We start from the raw sequence: 15,217 nt of genomic DNA on the forward strand, positions 1-15,217 counted from the left end.
ATGAGCACACATCCTTGCGCTCAGAAGACCCCCCTAGGTAGGACAAGATTCACATCACTAGACGTGATGAAACCCCTAAAAACATGGAAAGCTCCACGAATGGACAGCAAAAGTTTCTGTGAGGAAGTGAGACAGATGGTAAAGGTAAAGGGTAAAGGGGGCCCTGATCATTAGGTCCAGTCGCGGACGACTCTGGGGTTGCGGTGCTCATCTTGCATTACTGGCCGAGGGAGCCGGCGTACAGCTTCCGGGTCATGTGGCCAGCATGACTAAGCCGCTTCTGGCGAACCAGAGCAGCTCACGGAAATGCCGCTTACCTTCCCACTGGAGCGGTATGACCGTGGTTTAATGTGGAGAATCCTATATAATAAAGTCCAAGTGTCTCTGTGTCCAGTCCCCGTGTCCGTGGGTTTGTGCTACTGCGCATGTGCCCCACGGACAGCCGTTGGGACTTGGAACGCAGAGACACTTCGGGACATGCCGGCTGCGGAGGCTGCGCCGGTGCTGGTCATGGGAGAGAGCAGGAGATTGAGCAGCCACTGTGGCATCGCGCTGCCAGGGACTCGCAGCCACTGAGGAGCTCGCGGCGCCGGGGCTTGCGGGCGGCTCTCGCCTTGCTGCCCTTTCTGCCGCTGCTGGGGGAGACGCAGCTTCCATCCCCCGTTGCCAAGGAAACGGGCCAGGGGAGAGACGCCAGAGTAGAGGCGTCCCCTGCCCGCGTATCCCGCGCGCCGCCCAGCTGTTGCCGCTGGCGAAAACGGCAATGCTTAGCTCCCCCCCCACGCGCGAGAGGGAGTAACGTCGTCCGCTGGCCTGGAGCGAGAGGGAGGTGGTGGCGGGCGTGGCCGTGGAGAGGCCACACCTCTCCTCCAGGGATTCCCGCCCACTTTCTTTCCCCATCTTGAGGGCCTGTGAGGGGGCTTCGAGGGCAGGGAAAATGGGGGTGAGGAGCGGGGTGGGGGGAACCCTGTTCTAGCACCCGTTAATTTAACGGGTTTAAACCACGAGTGAGCTCATAGGATTGTAGAGTTGGAAGGGACCACATAGCTCATCTAGTCCAGCCCGCTGTAATGCAGGAATCTTTCGCCTAACATGGGGCTCGAACCTATGACTCTGAGATTAAGAGTCTCATGCTTTACCAACTGAGCTATATGCGTGTGCCACCATTCAGTTCCCACAGTCCATAGGTCATTCTCCTCTGCATCGCTGCCTTTCCATACCCCCCCCCCATCCTCGGTTTGGATTTTCTCATACCAGGGACACTTCACGAAGGAGAGGGTATGGAAAATCCAAACTGAGGGAAGGGAAAAGGGCAGTGATGTGGAGGAGAACATCGTCTGGACAACAGAGGGTTAACAGGCTTGTCATCCGCATCAAACAGCAGTATGGATGGGCCTTCTGGAAAGTAAAGGAGAATAACTGATACCAGCTGAATGAAGGAGGTCACAAGCTGTAAGTTTAGAATTGGGATATTGTAGCTGGTGGGGTGCGTTGGGGTTGCTAAAGCCAGCTGAAAGGAGCTGCTGTGTGACTGAATTAAAGATTAAGGAACAAACGGGAAATGGATAAAATCCTGACTCGGAATGCTTGCAACTGGTATATAGGGGGGAAGGGGCTATCGGGCTCCTTTTATTGGAAAATTTGGTAGATAAACCCCTCCCCATCACCAGGGTGAGAGGTTTAGACAAAGTGCATGAGAAACCCGGGGGGGGTGTATCTGGAAAAGAAATGGGCGTGGGGACAGATTCCCCAATCTGCACTTGTTTCTGCTGCTCAAGTGCCTTGTCTTTATTCATGACTTTCTAAAAAGCCACTTGAAGTTTCTCAGCAGAGTGTGCGAGGCTGTGATGAAGCGCGCAGGTTCCCCTGTCTTTCCTCTAATTCCATCCCATCAGCCGACCAGCGTGAAGCGAAAACTGGCGCCAGGGCTGGACCGGCACAACATTTGTAAACACATTACCATGCCGGAATGAAAAATAATACAAAGTTACGCGGCAGAGCTGGCGCCAGGTGTAGGAGGCCTCGGCTTCGAAGTGATGAATGGCTGCTTGGCTTTTGAATTTGTCACGGCTCCTAAGAAGCAAACTGACCGGCTCCCTCCCCCTCCCCGAAGCTGGTCTTGTTTCTGTGCAGTAAACAAGAGCCAGGGTGGGGAAGCTGAAGGCTGCAGGGGCACATGGTTGCCACCTTCTCCTCAAAGTTCTCTCTCCAAGCACGAGGGTTTGATGCTTGTTAACCTTTCCTTTACACGAAAGCTACTAACAAGAGAAAATGAGCAGCCTTCCCTGCAAAATGCTCCGTGGATCATGTTGTCTGCAAGTTCAGGTCTGGCATCTATACAAGTGGATGCCCACTCTGTTTCCTAGGCATGTCCCTAGCTCAGTGATTAGAGAATCTGCTTTGCATGCAACAGGTCCCCGGTTCAATCCCCAGCATCTCCAGGTAAGGCTCAGAAAGACCCCCGGTCTGAAATCCTGGAGAGATGCTGCTAATCAGGGAAGGGGAATTATGAGACTCCTTTTGAAAAAAACAGAAGTCAAGGTCTGATCACCAGCAAGTCTGGTTTCCCCCATCATAGTAATGTTGTCTGCCTTAAAAATGCTACAATTCTGTGATTCTGTACTGGTACTAAATGTATAAGCAAACACTCCCCATTTATCATCATGGAACTGTAGAGGTGGAAGGGACCCTACAGGTCATCTAGTCCAACCCCCTGCAATGCAGGAATCTCCCATGCAGGACATAACCAAAAATGAGAGAAGTCCGCTTACGTTTTCTGGTGGGCAGCATTGCGGCTAGGCTTCTGGGACTCTGCAGTGATCCAGCAAGGGGACAGAAGTGACGCCCCCTTCCGTGTTGTCCCAGCTGCAGGGCCATGCCCAGTGTGGCACCGCTGGCCAATCAGTGCCGGGAGGGGGTGGGGCCGTGGGAGGCCAGACCCTCCTTTCTTGCTGGCTGTTAGGCATTGGGAAAACCTTTGTTTGGATGGAGGGGACGTTGTAGCCTCTGCCTGCCCCTCCTCAGTAAGGGTATCCTGTTAAAGGGGTCCGGGGGTGTGGATTCTTTCCGATGTCCAGACGTGGGCTAGGGCCATGCCACAACCCCAACGGGGACCCCTTGGAGTGCCCCAATTTGATGTAAGTCATAGGGCTCCCCCCTATTGGTGGTTTACCCTTAGTTGGACTCCCTGCAGATGGGCGGGAATCGAGATATAGTCTGGCTTCACCCAATGCCTAAGCCAAACCGCTCACATCTCTAACCAATAAATTTGTGGCCCATGCAAACCCAATAACCAAAATACTCGTGTCTGTGTGCTTATTGTCCATTAGGAAACTGTGGGGCACACAGTTAGGCTTTTCTCTTATAGCCAGACTTTCTCCTCTGCAGCAAGGAGTCTCGCGTGTAAGAAATCTGTATCATACCAGCTGTGCTGAATCAGGGCTAAGAATAAAATCTGCGATGGTGTGTGTGTGTGGGGGTGTGGGGTGTGGGGTGTGGGAAGTGGTCTACAAAGCCCCAAAGCCACTCTTTCCATTTTAAAAGAGTCCGCTGGATTTCATTATATTTCCTCTCTTTACTTACGACTGAAGAGATATTATCAGTCAGATTCAGGTCAGATGCTAACAGCAGCTTGACTATTTTTGGAGGGTACTTTGTACAGAGGGTAGGATTAATTATCCACGAATTATGATGGAAACCCCATGGGAGCGGATGTGGCAAGCATATCGGGAGACCTGCATCCATTGTGAAGGGTGCCATTCAAACAGATGTGGAATTAAGCTTGACAATCAGATGCTTTCTTATTAAAAGGCATCTCATCACCCAGCGCTGCATATAAATGGGAACCACAGCTCATGCCTTTCCATGTGAAGTTAAAATGCTCATTGTGCAGGCAGGAGAGGAAAAGAGTTCAGTAAGTAAGAGAGGAAAACATCACTTGCTTGGACAATCTAGATCAGAGTTTTCCAAACTGTGTGTCATGACACACTAGTGTGTCGGCTGCAGTGTGTAGCTGTGTTGTGTGAATGCTCCCCATGCTCCTCCTAGGGCTGGAAAGGAGTTAGTTTAACCTCCGGTTTGCTAGTAAAACTGAATTGCTGTGTCGTGAAATGATGCATGTCTTAAAAAGTGTGTCACCAACATGAAAAGTTTGGAAAGCTCCGATCTAGATTATTAGGGTCATTTTATCCTTTGCCCAACAGCTGCCAATCCAGTTCTCATGTGGCAAACTTGATCCAGCAGTTCAAAACAGGAATAAGGCAAGAAAAAAAGTCTGTGCAAAAGTACAATTTTCCAGGAAATACGGCCACCACGTCAGGAATACTCACAAATATCTGAGATTGGGAAGATTCTGGAAGGCATATCTATCAATATACACCAGATGGTTTGCTTTCTCAATTCTTCTGTGGGGGGAAAGAAAAAAAGAAGAAGAAAAACTTCAGTTATAATTTGAATTGTCTCGTTTTCCCATAGTATGAGATTCTTTGGCTGGGGAAGCAACATGATCCGCAAAGCAGTGTGGATGAGACCCAATGTAAGGTCAGCGCAACTGGGGTTAAGCAACTTCATTCGCAAGTGCAGTTTATCTATTGGGTCTGGCTCCTCTTTGCGGAATGTCTGCTGCGCAGGTGGGCTGCTGTGAGTGGATATCGCCCAATATACCTCTTCAGCTAAAAGTTTCTCTTACGTTCTTTTAGATTATTGGTACCAATTCCCATGCTTGCAGATGGGCATATGACTTGCCCCTTCTAGTCCAGAGAACCACTGACCTGACAGTGCAAAACCATCCTCTCCACAAATATTCCGTTCCCCCCCCCCCCCGGGGCCACCACTACATTCACACACAAATGCATTTGTGATGTGATACAAGCAGTTTGTCACTGTTTAGCTGTCATGGGCAGAGGCTGATTAACACCATAGCTCTCAACGGAAACAGCTTATCACTTGACTGCTGCCACCTCTGATTCTGGTGAATTTTTGGTTTCGGGCTGGTCCAGATGTCCCAATTGCTACAGGTGTTAGCATCTCCTTAGCAAACTCTCATCCCACTCCAATCTTTTCATTCAATACATGTGCCTAACTAAATTGGGGTCATCTTTCACATGAGCACGCCCATTCTTTTAGATTGCCATCTGAGGCCCTGCTTCAGGTGTCAATGCCCTCAACTGTCAACTTTTGGGTTTTTTTAAAAAAAAATTGGGTTGTTGGTTTTGTTTTGATTTTATGTATTTGATATTTTATGTGAACCGCCCTGAGACCTTTGGGTATAGTGAGGTATAGAAAACAAACAAACAAACAAACAAACGCAGATAACGAAAAGAGAAAGGGCCTTTTCAATGGTGGCCCCCTGCAAACTTGACACGTGAGGCTTTCCCCTCCAAAGGCCACACCCCTCATCAGACAGGCTCTACACTTTCATTGAGTGCTTTTGTTTAACTGGACTGCGACCTTGAATGGTGTACAATAAAGCCTTTTGCTCAGGGTTGCCATACGTCCAGAATTTCGTGTGTTAGGTATGTATAAGTTTTCTTTCTTTTTATTTTTTATTTTTGGTATTGTATTGTATTTGCTGTGTTTTTAATGTATTTGTGTGGTGTACTTGTGATTTGTTGTTTAATGTGGAAAACCAATAATTTTTTTATAAAAAAAACAAAAAAACCCCAGAATTTCCTGGACATACCAGTCGGAAGCAATGTCTGGGCGGAAATCAGAAAAAATGTCCAGGAAAATCTGGACGTATGGCAACAAACCCGTTTGTACTGAGCTCTTTTTAATTAAGATGCATAACTTTTAAATGTTTTATATTGCTGCTGGTTTTAAACTGTCCGTTTTCAAAGTGCTTTAAAAAAAAGCAATTTAAATACATTTTGTATGAGTGCGGTGCTGGCTTCTGAAATGTCTTAACTGCTGCTTTAACTTTAATTGCATTTTATGGGAATTACGTTTTATCCTCTCTTTTTAAAATGGAAGCTGCTTTGAGAGGGCTTTGCCCTGCAAGGCTGCCAAGGAAGGTTTGAAGTAAATAAAATGAAAAAAGTAATCAAGCCCAGTGTGTGGTCAGGCACCTGTAAGCCTAATTGTAAGCAGGGGGCTTACCACATGCAAGACCCACAATTGCCAAAGTAGTGAAGCATACCCTCCAACATTTCTCAAAGGAGAATAGGGACGTCTTAAGAAAAAGCAGGATATCAGAAAACCAGGACAACTTCTGTACATCTGGGACTGTCCTTGAAAAATAGGGACACTTTGAGGGCCATCACCTGTTCACTCCTCTTCCTTCTGTCCTCAGTCTCCATTATGGGATGGCAGAAGCATCCCCTCTCACAGCCCCCTTTGTCACGAGTTGCAGAGGGTGGTTACCTCTTTCTCCTTTGAAATGCAAATAGAGCTGAAGAAGGAAGTTGGAAGAGTGACACTCTGCCCCACTTCCGCTTTCACCTCTATGTGCTTTACAGGATCTTAGTTTTACCTAGATTCCTTTGGAAAAGCAACTTGTGTTTGTGTGTGTATATAATAATAATAATAATAATAATAATAATAATAATAATAATAATAATACATTATTTATACCCCACCCATCTGGCTGGGTTTCCCCAGCCACTCTGGGCAGCTCCCAACAGAATATTAAAAACACAACAAAACATCAAACATTAAAAACTTCCCTAAACAGGGCTGCCTTCAGATGTCTTCTAAAAGTCAGATAGTTGTTTATTTCCTTGACATCTGATGGGAAGGTGTTCTACAGGGCAAGTGCAACTACCAAAAAGGCCCTCTACCAGGTTCCCTGTAACTTCGCTTCTCGCAGTGAGGGAACCGCCAGAAGGCCCTTGGTTCTGACCTCAGTGTCCTGGCTGAATGATGGGGGTGGAGATGCTCCTTCAGGTATACTGGACTGAGGCCATTTAGGGCTTTAAAGGTCAGCACCAACACTTTGAATTGTGCTAGGAAATGTACTGGGAGCCAATGTAGGTCTTTCAGGACCGGTGTTATAAGGTCTCAGCGGCCACTCCCAGTCACCAGACACATTCTTTCTGTCTCTTGGAAGTGGGTCTGATCCAGGGGAGAGGGTGAGGGAAGTGACCAAAAGGGGTGGTACCTACAGGAAAAAAATCAAATGTGTGCACGAGCCTAAAAAGGTTGGCAACCCTGCAATAGCCAATTCACACAGTACATTGAGCACAATCACCACTGACATCTAGTAGGATGAGGCTATTTTGTCCCCAAGGAATCACCATGTTGCATTTTATGGTTGGTCCACCAGTATCTTGTAATGCCCCAGCCCTCCAGTTCCATTTATTGACTTACATTTCATAGAGCTTTGGAAGGTTGGAGAACACGTTTGATTCTATAATTTCCAAGGCATCATTCTGAGAGATTTCTCTGTCAAGAAAAAGGAAACATCAGCCAAGGTGGCCTCGCTATTTACCAGAAGCATCAACATTACAAATGTACGTGAAAAATGATGGGAATAACTTAAAAACATTGCCGGCATCGAAGGTTCCATAAATCCTGGTCTACACCCCATTGAAACACAAAGCTGGCTAAAAAGAAAAGAATATTTGTAAGAACCTGTTGCAGGAATAGAGGATGGAGGTGTGTGCGTGTGTGTGGGGGAAGATAACTTAGATCGTGTATCAAACATCTCCAGGAGTTTGCAGGATAGAATCCACCAGTCAAGTGAAGGTGGAAGATCATTTTCCCACCCCCACCCCCGAAAACTGAGGATTTTCTAAGAACTGCTATTTGACTTTATGAACTGGTGCCCAAGTTTGTTTCCCCACTCCTCGCCCCGTCCTTTTCTCTCTTTTCTGTCATGTTTATTAGACTTTAAGCCTGCAGGTAGGGATTGTCTTATTTTAATTTATTGCATGTAAGTTACTCTGGGAGTCTTTTTGGCTGAGGAGCAGGATACAAATGCAATAGACAGGCAGGCAGGCAGGCAGATGATAGATACTTGAAATATGAGCACATCAGGAAAATGAATCTCTTTGTTGTGATTATTTACTATTTGCAGGGCATCTGTTATACCAGGGGTCAGCAAACTTTTTCAGCAGGGGGCCACTGTCCCTCAGACCTTGTGGGGGGCCAGACTATATTTTGGAAAAAAATATGAACGAATTCCTATGCCCCACAAATAACCCAGAGATGCATTTTAAATAAAAGCACACATTCTACTCATGTAAAAACACCAGGCAGGCCCCACAAATAACCCAGAGATGCATTTTAAATAAAAGGACACATTCTACTCATGTAAAAACATGCTGATTCCCGGACCGCCTGCGGGGCAGATTTAGAAGGTGATTGGGCCGCATCTGGCCCCCGGGCCTTAATTTGGGGACCCCTGTGTTATACATTCAAAAGGAATATCCCATTTGGACCACGCCAGAAGAGAGAATCAGCCAGGAGAGGGCCTGCTGCTTCCTTCTAGAAATAGCATTAGCTAGTTGTTTCTATGACAACGTGGCCAACTCTTTAGTCATGTAAGAAGACTGCTTAACAGCTTGGCTAGGGCCATTAATTTAACAAAGGGACTGGTTTAACCACTTCATCACTTCTACTGAAGAACCCCATCTTATAAAACCGCAGCCTTAGAGGGGACCCAAAGATGATATCCAAACCAACCAACCCCATTCCCCCAAATCCTATAATAACATGTTAACTGAATAGTAGTGCTGGGTTGAAGTTTCTGGCACATTCAAGGGATGGGTGAAAACCTTTCCCAATGTTTGCAAAAAATCTTCAGGGAGAGGAAGTTCTAGCATGTCTTCTTCTTCTTCTTCTTCTTCTTCTTCTTCTTCTTCTTCCTCCTCCTCCTCCTCCTCCTCCTCCTTTCTTCTCTTTTCTTCTTCTTCTTCTTCTTCTTCTTCTTCCTCTCTCCTCACTCTTCTTTTCTTCTCTTCTCTTTCTTCTTCTTCTTCTTCTCTTCTTCTTCTTCTTTTCCTCCTCCTCTCCTCCTCCTCCTCCTCCTCTCTCCTCTTTTCTTCTTCTTCTTCTTCTTCTTCTTTTCTTCTTCTTTCTTCTTCTTCTTCTCTCCTCCTCCCCTCCTCTCCTCCTCCCTCCTCTCTTTCTTTCTTCTTGCTTCTTCTTCTTTCTTTCTTCTTCTTCTTCTCTTCTTCTTCTTCTTCTTCTTCCTCTCCTCCTCCTCCATCCTCCTCCTCTCTTCTTCTCTTCTATCTTTTCTTCTTCTTTCTTATTCTGCCTTCTTCTTTCTTCCTCCTCCCTCCTCCTCCTCCTCCTCTCTCTCTCTTCTCTTCTTCTTCTTCTTCTTCTTCTCTTCTCTTCTTCTTCTTCTTTCCTCCTCCTCCTCCTCTCCTCCTCTCTCTCCTCTCTTCTTTTCTTCTTCTCTTCTTCTCTCTCCTCCCTCCTCCTCCTCCTCTCCTCTCCTATCCTCCTCCTCATCTCTCTTCTTCTTCTCTTCTTCTTCTTCTTCTTCTTCTTCTTCTTCTTATTCTTCTTCCTTCTTCCTTCCTTCCTCCTCTCCTCCCTCCTCCTCCTCCTCTCTCTCCTCTCTTCTTCTTCTTCTTCTTCTTCTTCTCTTCTTCTTCTTCTTCTTCTTCTTCTTCTTCTTCTTCCTCCTCCTCCTCCTCCTCCATCCTCCTCCCTCCTCCTCCTCTCCTCCTCTCTCTTCTTCTTATTCTTCTTCTTCTTCTTATTTCTTCTTCTTCTTATTCTTCTTCTTCTTCTTCTCCTCCTCCTCCTCCTCCTCCTCCTCCTCCTCCTCCTCCTCCTCTCTTCTTCTTCTTCTTCTTCTTCTTCTTCTTCTTCTTCTTCTTCTTCTTCTTCTTCTTCTTCGCTGAGCACTGACAATACTGCCAAAATGGTCCTTGGCGGCATCCATCTTTCCCATGGGGCATTCTGTCAAAGGAAGTTCCCTTATACTGACTCAGATCAATGGACCAACCTAGCTCAGTATGGTCTATGCTGATTGGTTTCAGGCAGGGTTCTCTCCCAACCCTACTTGGAGATGAGAACTGGCCCTATGATCTTCAACAGGCAAAACAGATGCTCTGCCACTGAGCTACGGCTCTTCCCTCCTTGTCAAAGAGCTCTGAAGCTGGGCTTCAGAAGGAGAAGAAAGCCACCCTCAGCCACCGTGTTGGGTCCTACCCCCACCCCAAGGTGCTGTGAGGCAGAGGCACACATCTCAATTAACCTTATAAACCACATCGACAGTGAATGGAAAATGCAAAACAACTCACGACCCAACATTAACAACCCTGTGCTTAAATTCCCCACTCACGTCAAGAAATGCCATTAAGTGGAAGTTCTATTGCTAATTCCACTACATTACACATTATGATGAAATGGGTAACAGCAGGTGCTTTTACAGCGACACAGTATATATCAAGGTTTTTTGCTTCATTTTTTAAAATAAATCTCGAATGGTAAATTAAACAAAACTTAAACACACAAACGCGCGCGCACACACACACAGTCTAGCTATGATAAAATAAAAATGCGTCTTTTATGTTTATGATCTGTCTCCCGCAATTCACCCAAGCTAAGCAAGCGGAAGCAGCTCTTGCTTCCTTGAATACAAACCCCTCTTAAAGGGATCATTTATTGTTTCAAGCTATGCTAGGTTTCAAGTAATTATCATCTTTATCTAGCAGGAGCGAGGGAGGGAGGAAAAGAGCGAGGCACGGGGAGAGCAGGGTGGGATGAGGTTTCTAGAAGGCTTTGCAACGTGGGGCTTGGTTTAAACGTGAGTGGAACTCTGCGTGCTCTCAGATCAAAATCCTCCACCCCACTAGCTCAAATTCTTTGCCAAGAAAAACAACGCTCTTTCAACTGTCACAGTTTTGTGGTAGAGCCCCATCATCGCTCCAAGGCTAAATCTTCTAAAATGATAAGAAGAGACCCATCTAGTCCAGCATCAAAGTTCTCACAGTGGCCAACCAGATGCCAGTGGTAAGACAACAGGCAGGACATCAGTGCAACAGCACTCCCTCCTCCTGCTATTCCCAACAACTGGCATCCAGAAACAATGCATTTCCATGGCCTGCTCCCCTTTCCATCCCTTTTTTCTTAGGGTCCCTGCTGCTTCTCTTGCTTGGCACACGGTATCAGTATACCCTTCTATCTTTCCTAGCTCTGCACAGCTTTCCTTTCCTTGATTTCTCCAGTCTTCTCTCCCTCAACTCTTTGTCACATCGGCACTGAGTAGGTAAGCAATGCCTCCAACCAATAGGTGCGGCTGTTCCTATCCTTAAAGGTAAAGGTAAAGGGACCCCTGACCATTAGGTCCAGTCGTGGAAGACTCTGGAGTTGCGGCGCTCATCTCGCTTACTGGCCGAGGGAGCGGTGTACAGCTTTCCGGGTCATGTGGCCAGCATGACTAAGCCGCTTCTGGCGAACCAGAGCAGCGCATGGAAACGCCGTTTACATTTCCGCCGGAGTGGTACCTATTTATTACTTGCACTCTGATGTGCTTTCGAACTGCTAGGTTGGCAGGAGCAGGGACTGAGCAACAGGAGCTCACCTGTCTCAGGGATTCAAACCGCCAACCTTCTGATCAGCAAGCCCCAGGCTCTGTAGTTTAACCCACAGCGCCACCCACGTCCTATCCTTAGCATCTAGCTAAAGAAGAAGAAGAAGAAGAAGAAGAAGAAGAAGAAGAAGAAGAAGAAGAAGAAGAGTTTGGATTTGATATCCTACTTTATCACTACCCTAAGGAGTCTCAAAGTGACTAACATTCTCCTTTCTCTTCCTCCCCCACAACAAAGTGGTGAGTTACAGGTAGGCAGCCATGTTGGTCTGCCATAGTGAGTGAGGCTGAGAGACTTCAAAGAAGTGTGACTAGCCAAAGAAGAAGAAGAAGAAGAAGAAGAGGAGTAGTAGTAGTAGTAGTAGTAGTAGTTTGGATTTGATATCCCGCTTTATCACTACCCGAAGGAGTCTCAAAGCGGCTAACATTCTCCTTTCCCTTCCTCGCCCACAACAAACACTCTGTGAGTTAAGTGGGGCTGAGAGACTTCAGAGAAGTGTGACCAGCCCAAGGTCACCCAGCAGCTGCAAGTGGAGGAGCAGGGATGTGAACCCAGTTCACCAGATTATGAGTCTACCGCTCTTAACCTCTACACCACACTGGCTGGTTTGGAGACTATCATAGTTAAGCGATTATAGTTCTAAGATAATAAGTTTATCATTCTAGCCAAAGGCCATGAGAAACCTGTAGCAATAGTATTAATGAAATAACATGGAGCATACAACCATAAAATAAGACAGTATCCATGATGAAAGGGACCAGAGAGACACCAACAAGCTTAAATTTGAATCTGCAACTTCAGAACTTCAAAGTGCCCAATCATGCGATGTCATTGAGGGGTGACAGGTAAATGTGCAGCCCCAACTACCCATCAAATCTGGCCCACGCCTCTAGATCCTGGTAAAAATCTTGGCTTGTGGAGCCAATTGGATTCTGTACTCTTGTTTTCACCCTTTGCTATGGTCCTGATCCAAATAAGGGAGGCTGCCACTGAAATCTACATTAGAAAATCAGGCCCAATCACTTCAATCACACATCCAAACTGCAGGAACAATCGGAAGCTATGAGTTGTTTGGTAAAAGGGAGATGGAGGGGGTGCCAAGTCTCATTTGCCACTTAACAAACAAATTTATACCAACCTCCCACACCAAATTTAGAATTTGTGGCGGTCCTGCCTTTTGCCAGCTGAATCAGAATGTGTAGCAACTCCATGTTTAACACCCCCCCCCGAAAACCCTCTTGTGGCTAAGGTGTTGTTGTTGTTGTTGTTACATTCACTGGTTCAGAAGATGTAGATAATTTAAAGAACTTGAAAAATGAAAGGAACATAATTGGGGTGGCGGAGGCAGCAAGGGAGAAAATAAAAATATGCCCCATTGACCACTGCATCCCTCCAGACTCGATCGTAATGCGTTATCTGTTAGTTTCCGAAAGCTCAACATTTTTTCATCCACCCTCCACAGATACCCAGCATTGTCTCTTTCGGTGTGTGACCCAAGCATTGCCATAGCAACTGGTCTCCCAATTAGCCTTCAGCTGGTCACCATCGATATGATTAGACAAGGTCAGCTTCAGAACCAATACTATGGATTTTGTTAAAAGGCCATGGCAGATCAGAAATAGCCAGGCAAAATGGAGAGGGCAACCTAATAATTTGCTTGCGGACGTGGACATGACAGTAAAAGCAATTGCACAAAATCAGAACCATAACCGTCACCTAGCACAGGATTCCTCAGACTCGGCCCTCCAGATGTTTTTGGGCTTACAACTCCCATGATCCCTAGATAGCAGGACCAGTGGTCAGGGAAGATGGGAATTGTAGTTTCAAAACATCTGGAGGGCCGAGTTTGAGGAAGCCTGTTCGAGCAGCATGTAGATGGTCATCTACATTATGAGTTGCCTGAACCCTTCTAAGAAGCAAATCCTTCTAATCCTGCTGTTTCTCTACATCGAAGGGTGGGCTACAATAGCTGGAATCAATGACCTCCATTTAAAGAGAAGCCAGCTGCAGCTATTTTGGGATGTCCGTTTTGCAGATGAAGGATAGGGAACCTGTAGCCCTCCAAATGCTGTTGTGCTACAACACCCATCAAGAGCCAGAGTCCAACATTTGGAGGGCTGCAGGATCCCACTCATCCCCAGTGCATAGCTGTCAACATTTCCCTTTTCTTGCGAGGAATCCTATTCGGAATAAGGGAATTGACACTTATGGGAATTGACAGCTATGCCCCAGTGGTTGGCTCCCATAGAGGGTTTTTTTTTTCTTTTTTGGGGGTGGGGGGTCATTGGAGACTGCAAAGCAGAGACACAGCTGAGAAGTAAGGAAACCCTGCCCTTGTGGCTCAGACACAAAAGCAGAGGACTAGTTTAGCCAGTGGTGTAGCGATCTGGGGCCGGAGGAAGTCACCTGCTATTATATCTTCAGCAGGGTCCCCGAATCCAGCACCAAATCAGCAGGAAAGGGGAGCTTTTCAGCCACTGAATGCTCCAAAGCAAAGCATTTAGGAAAACTGAAGACACAAGGTTCTTTCAGTTTCAAGGGAATAGCGGGCATGTTCTGTGATCTGCAATGGAACTCCAAGGAAAACAGAACTTAAGTCACTCCGAAATAGGATATTGCTGCACTCCAAATTATTTGTCCATGTGCATGACTAGAAAATCTTAGATCTTGCTGAAAGGCATTAAGTGGAGATCTGCATTGATGATTGTAATGCATCCCTAATGATAATTATTAGAAGGGGAAGAACTGAGAGGGGTTGTGGCTGTGGCTATCACAAAGGGCCCCTGAACTACTGAATTTGCCACTACAGTACTGGGTTCAGCCCTTGCTCCCATGGTGTCTGACTGTCCACCACATTACATTCCTATGCAGTCATCATACATAATAACATCGAAACTAGAAGAGGTGGGTCTTGTTCTAGGGGTGAACAAGCCCATCGGTGGTGCTCTCCTACCTGTTTTCCTCATCAATTGATGGAGAATGGTCTGGAAAATGTAGAAAGGTTGTATCCAACCAAGCCATACCCAAGAGATGACCCATCGAAAGCAATGGATGCAACTACATTAATTTCAATGAGTCTATTCTGACTAGGAGAGGGACGCGGGTGGTGCTGTGGTCTAAACCACTGAGCCTAGGGCTTGTCGATCGGAAGGTCGGCGGTTCAAATCCCTGTGACGGGGTGAGCTCCCATTGTTCGGTCCCAGCTTCTGCCCACCTAGCAGTTCGAAAGCAAGTCAAAGTGCAAGTAGATAAATAGGTACCGCTCCGGTGGGAAGGTAAATGGCGTTTCTATGCACTGCTCTGGTTCGGCAGAAGCAGCTTAGTCATGCTGGCCACATGACCCAGAAGCTGTCTGCGGACAAACACTGGCTCCCTCGGCCTATAGAGCAAGATGAGCATGAAACCCCAGAGTCGTTTATGACTGGACCTAATGGTCAGGGGTACCTTTACCTTTATTCTAAGTTTGGATACAACCCATAATCTTTGGCACAACACTAGATTGTAGATACAGCCTTCAGAATTTGAACGATCACCAGAAAGCTTGTTATGGACAAAATGTGTCAATATTTCTTGTTGCTGTGTGTTATCCCTTGCCAGAAACAGAATTGCAATGAACAACATTGACCTTTATATACATGACACTCTACAGAGGATGTATTTAGGTATCATTTTGATAAACTCAGAGGATTACTGTGCTCTCTCTCATTCGATACCTTGCAAAATACATC

The 15,217-nt window shown here is 46.4% G+C and overlaps 1 protein-coding gene across 1 annotated transcript in view; it reads right to left on the minus strand.

The window, feature by feature from the left end:
• The window catches only part of FSHR (follicle stimulating hormone receptor), a 79,972-nt gene that overhangs the window by 28,413 nt on the left and 36,342 nt on the right, over positions 1 to 15,217 (minus strand). The window contains exons 3-4 of the mRNA XM_033145475.1: positions 7,306 to 7,380; positions 4,329 to 4,403 (exon numbers count right to left, since the gene is read on the minus strand). Of these exons, the coding sequence (XP_033001366.1) occupies positions 4,329 to 4,403; positions 7,306 to 7,380 (150 nt within the window). The remainder of the gene's footprint in view (positions 1 to 4,328; positions 4,404 to 7,305; positions 7,381 to 15,217) is intronic.

The sequence above is a fragment of the Lacerta agilis genome, chromosome 3 (genome assembly GCF_009819535.1).
Source record: "Lacerta agilis isolate rLacAgi1 chromosome 3, rLacAgi1.pri, whole genome shotgun sequence".
Classification (NCBI taxonomy): domain Eukaryota; kingdom Metazoa; phylum Chordata; class Lepidosauria; order Squamata; family Lacertidae; genus Lacerta; species Lacerta agilis.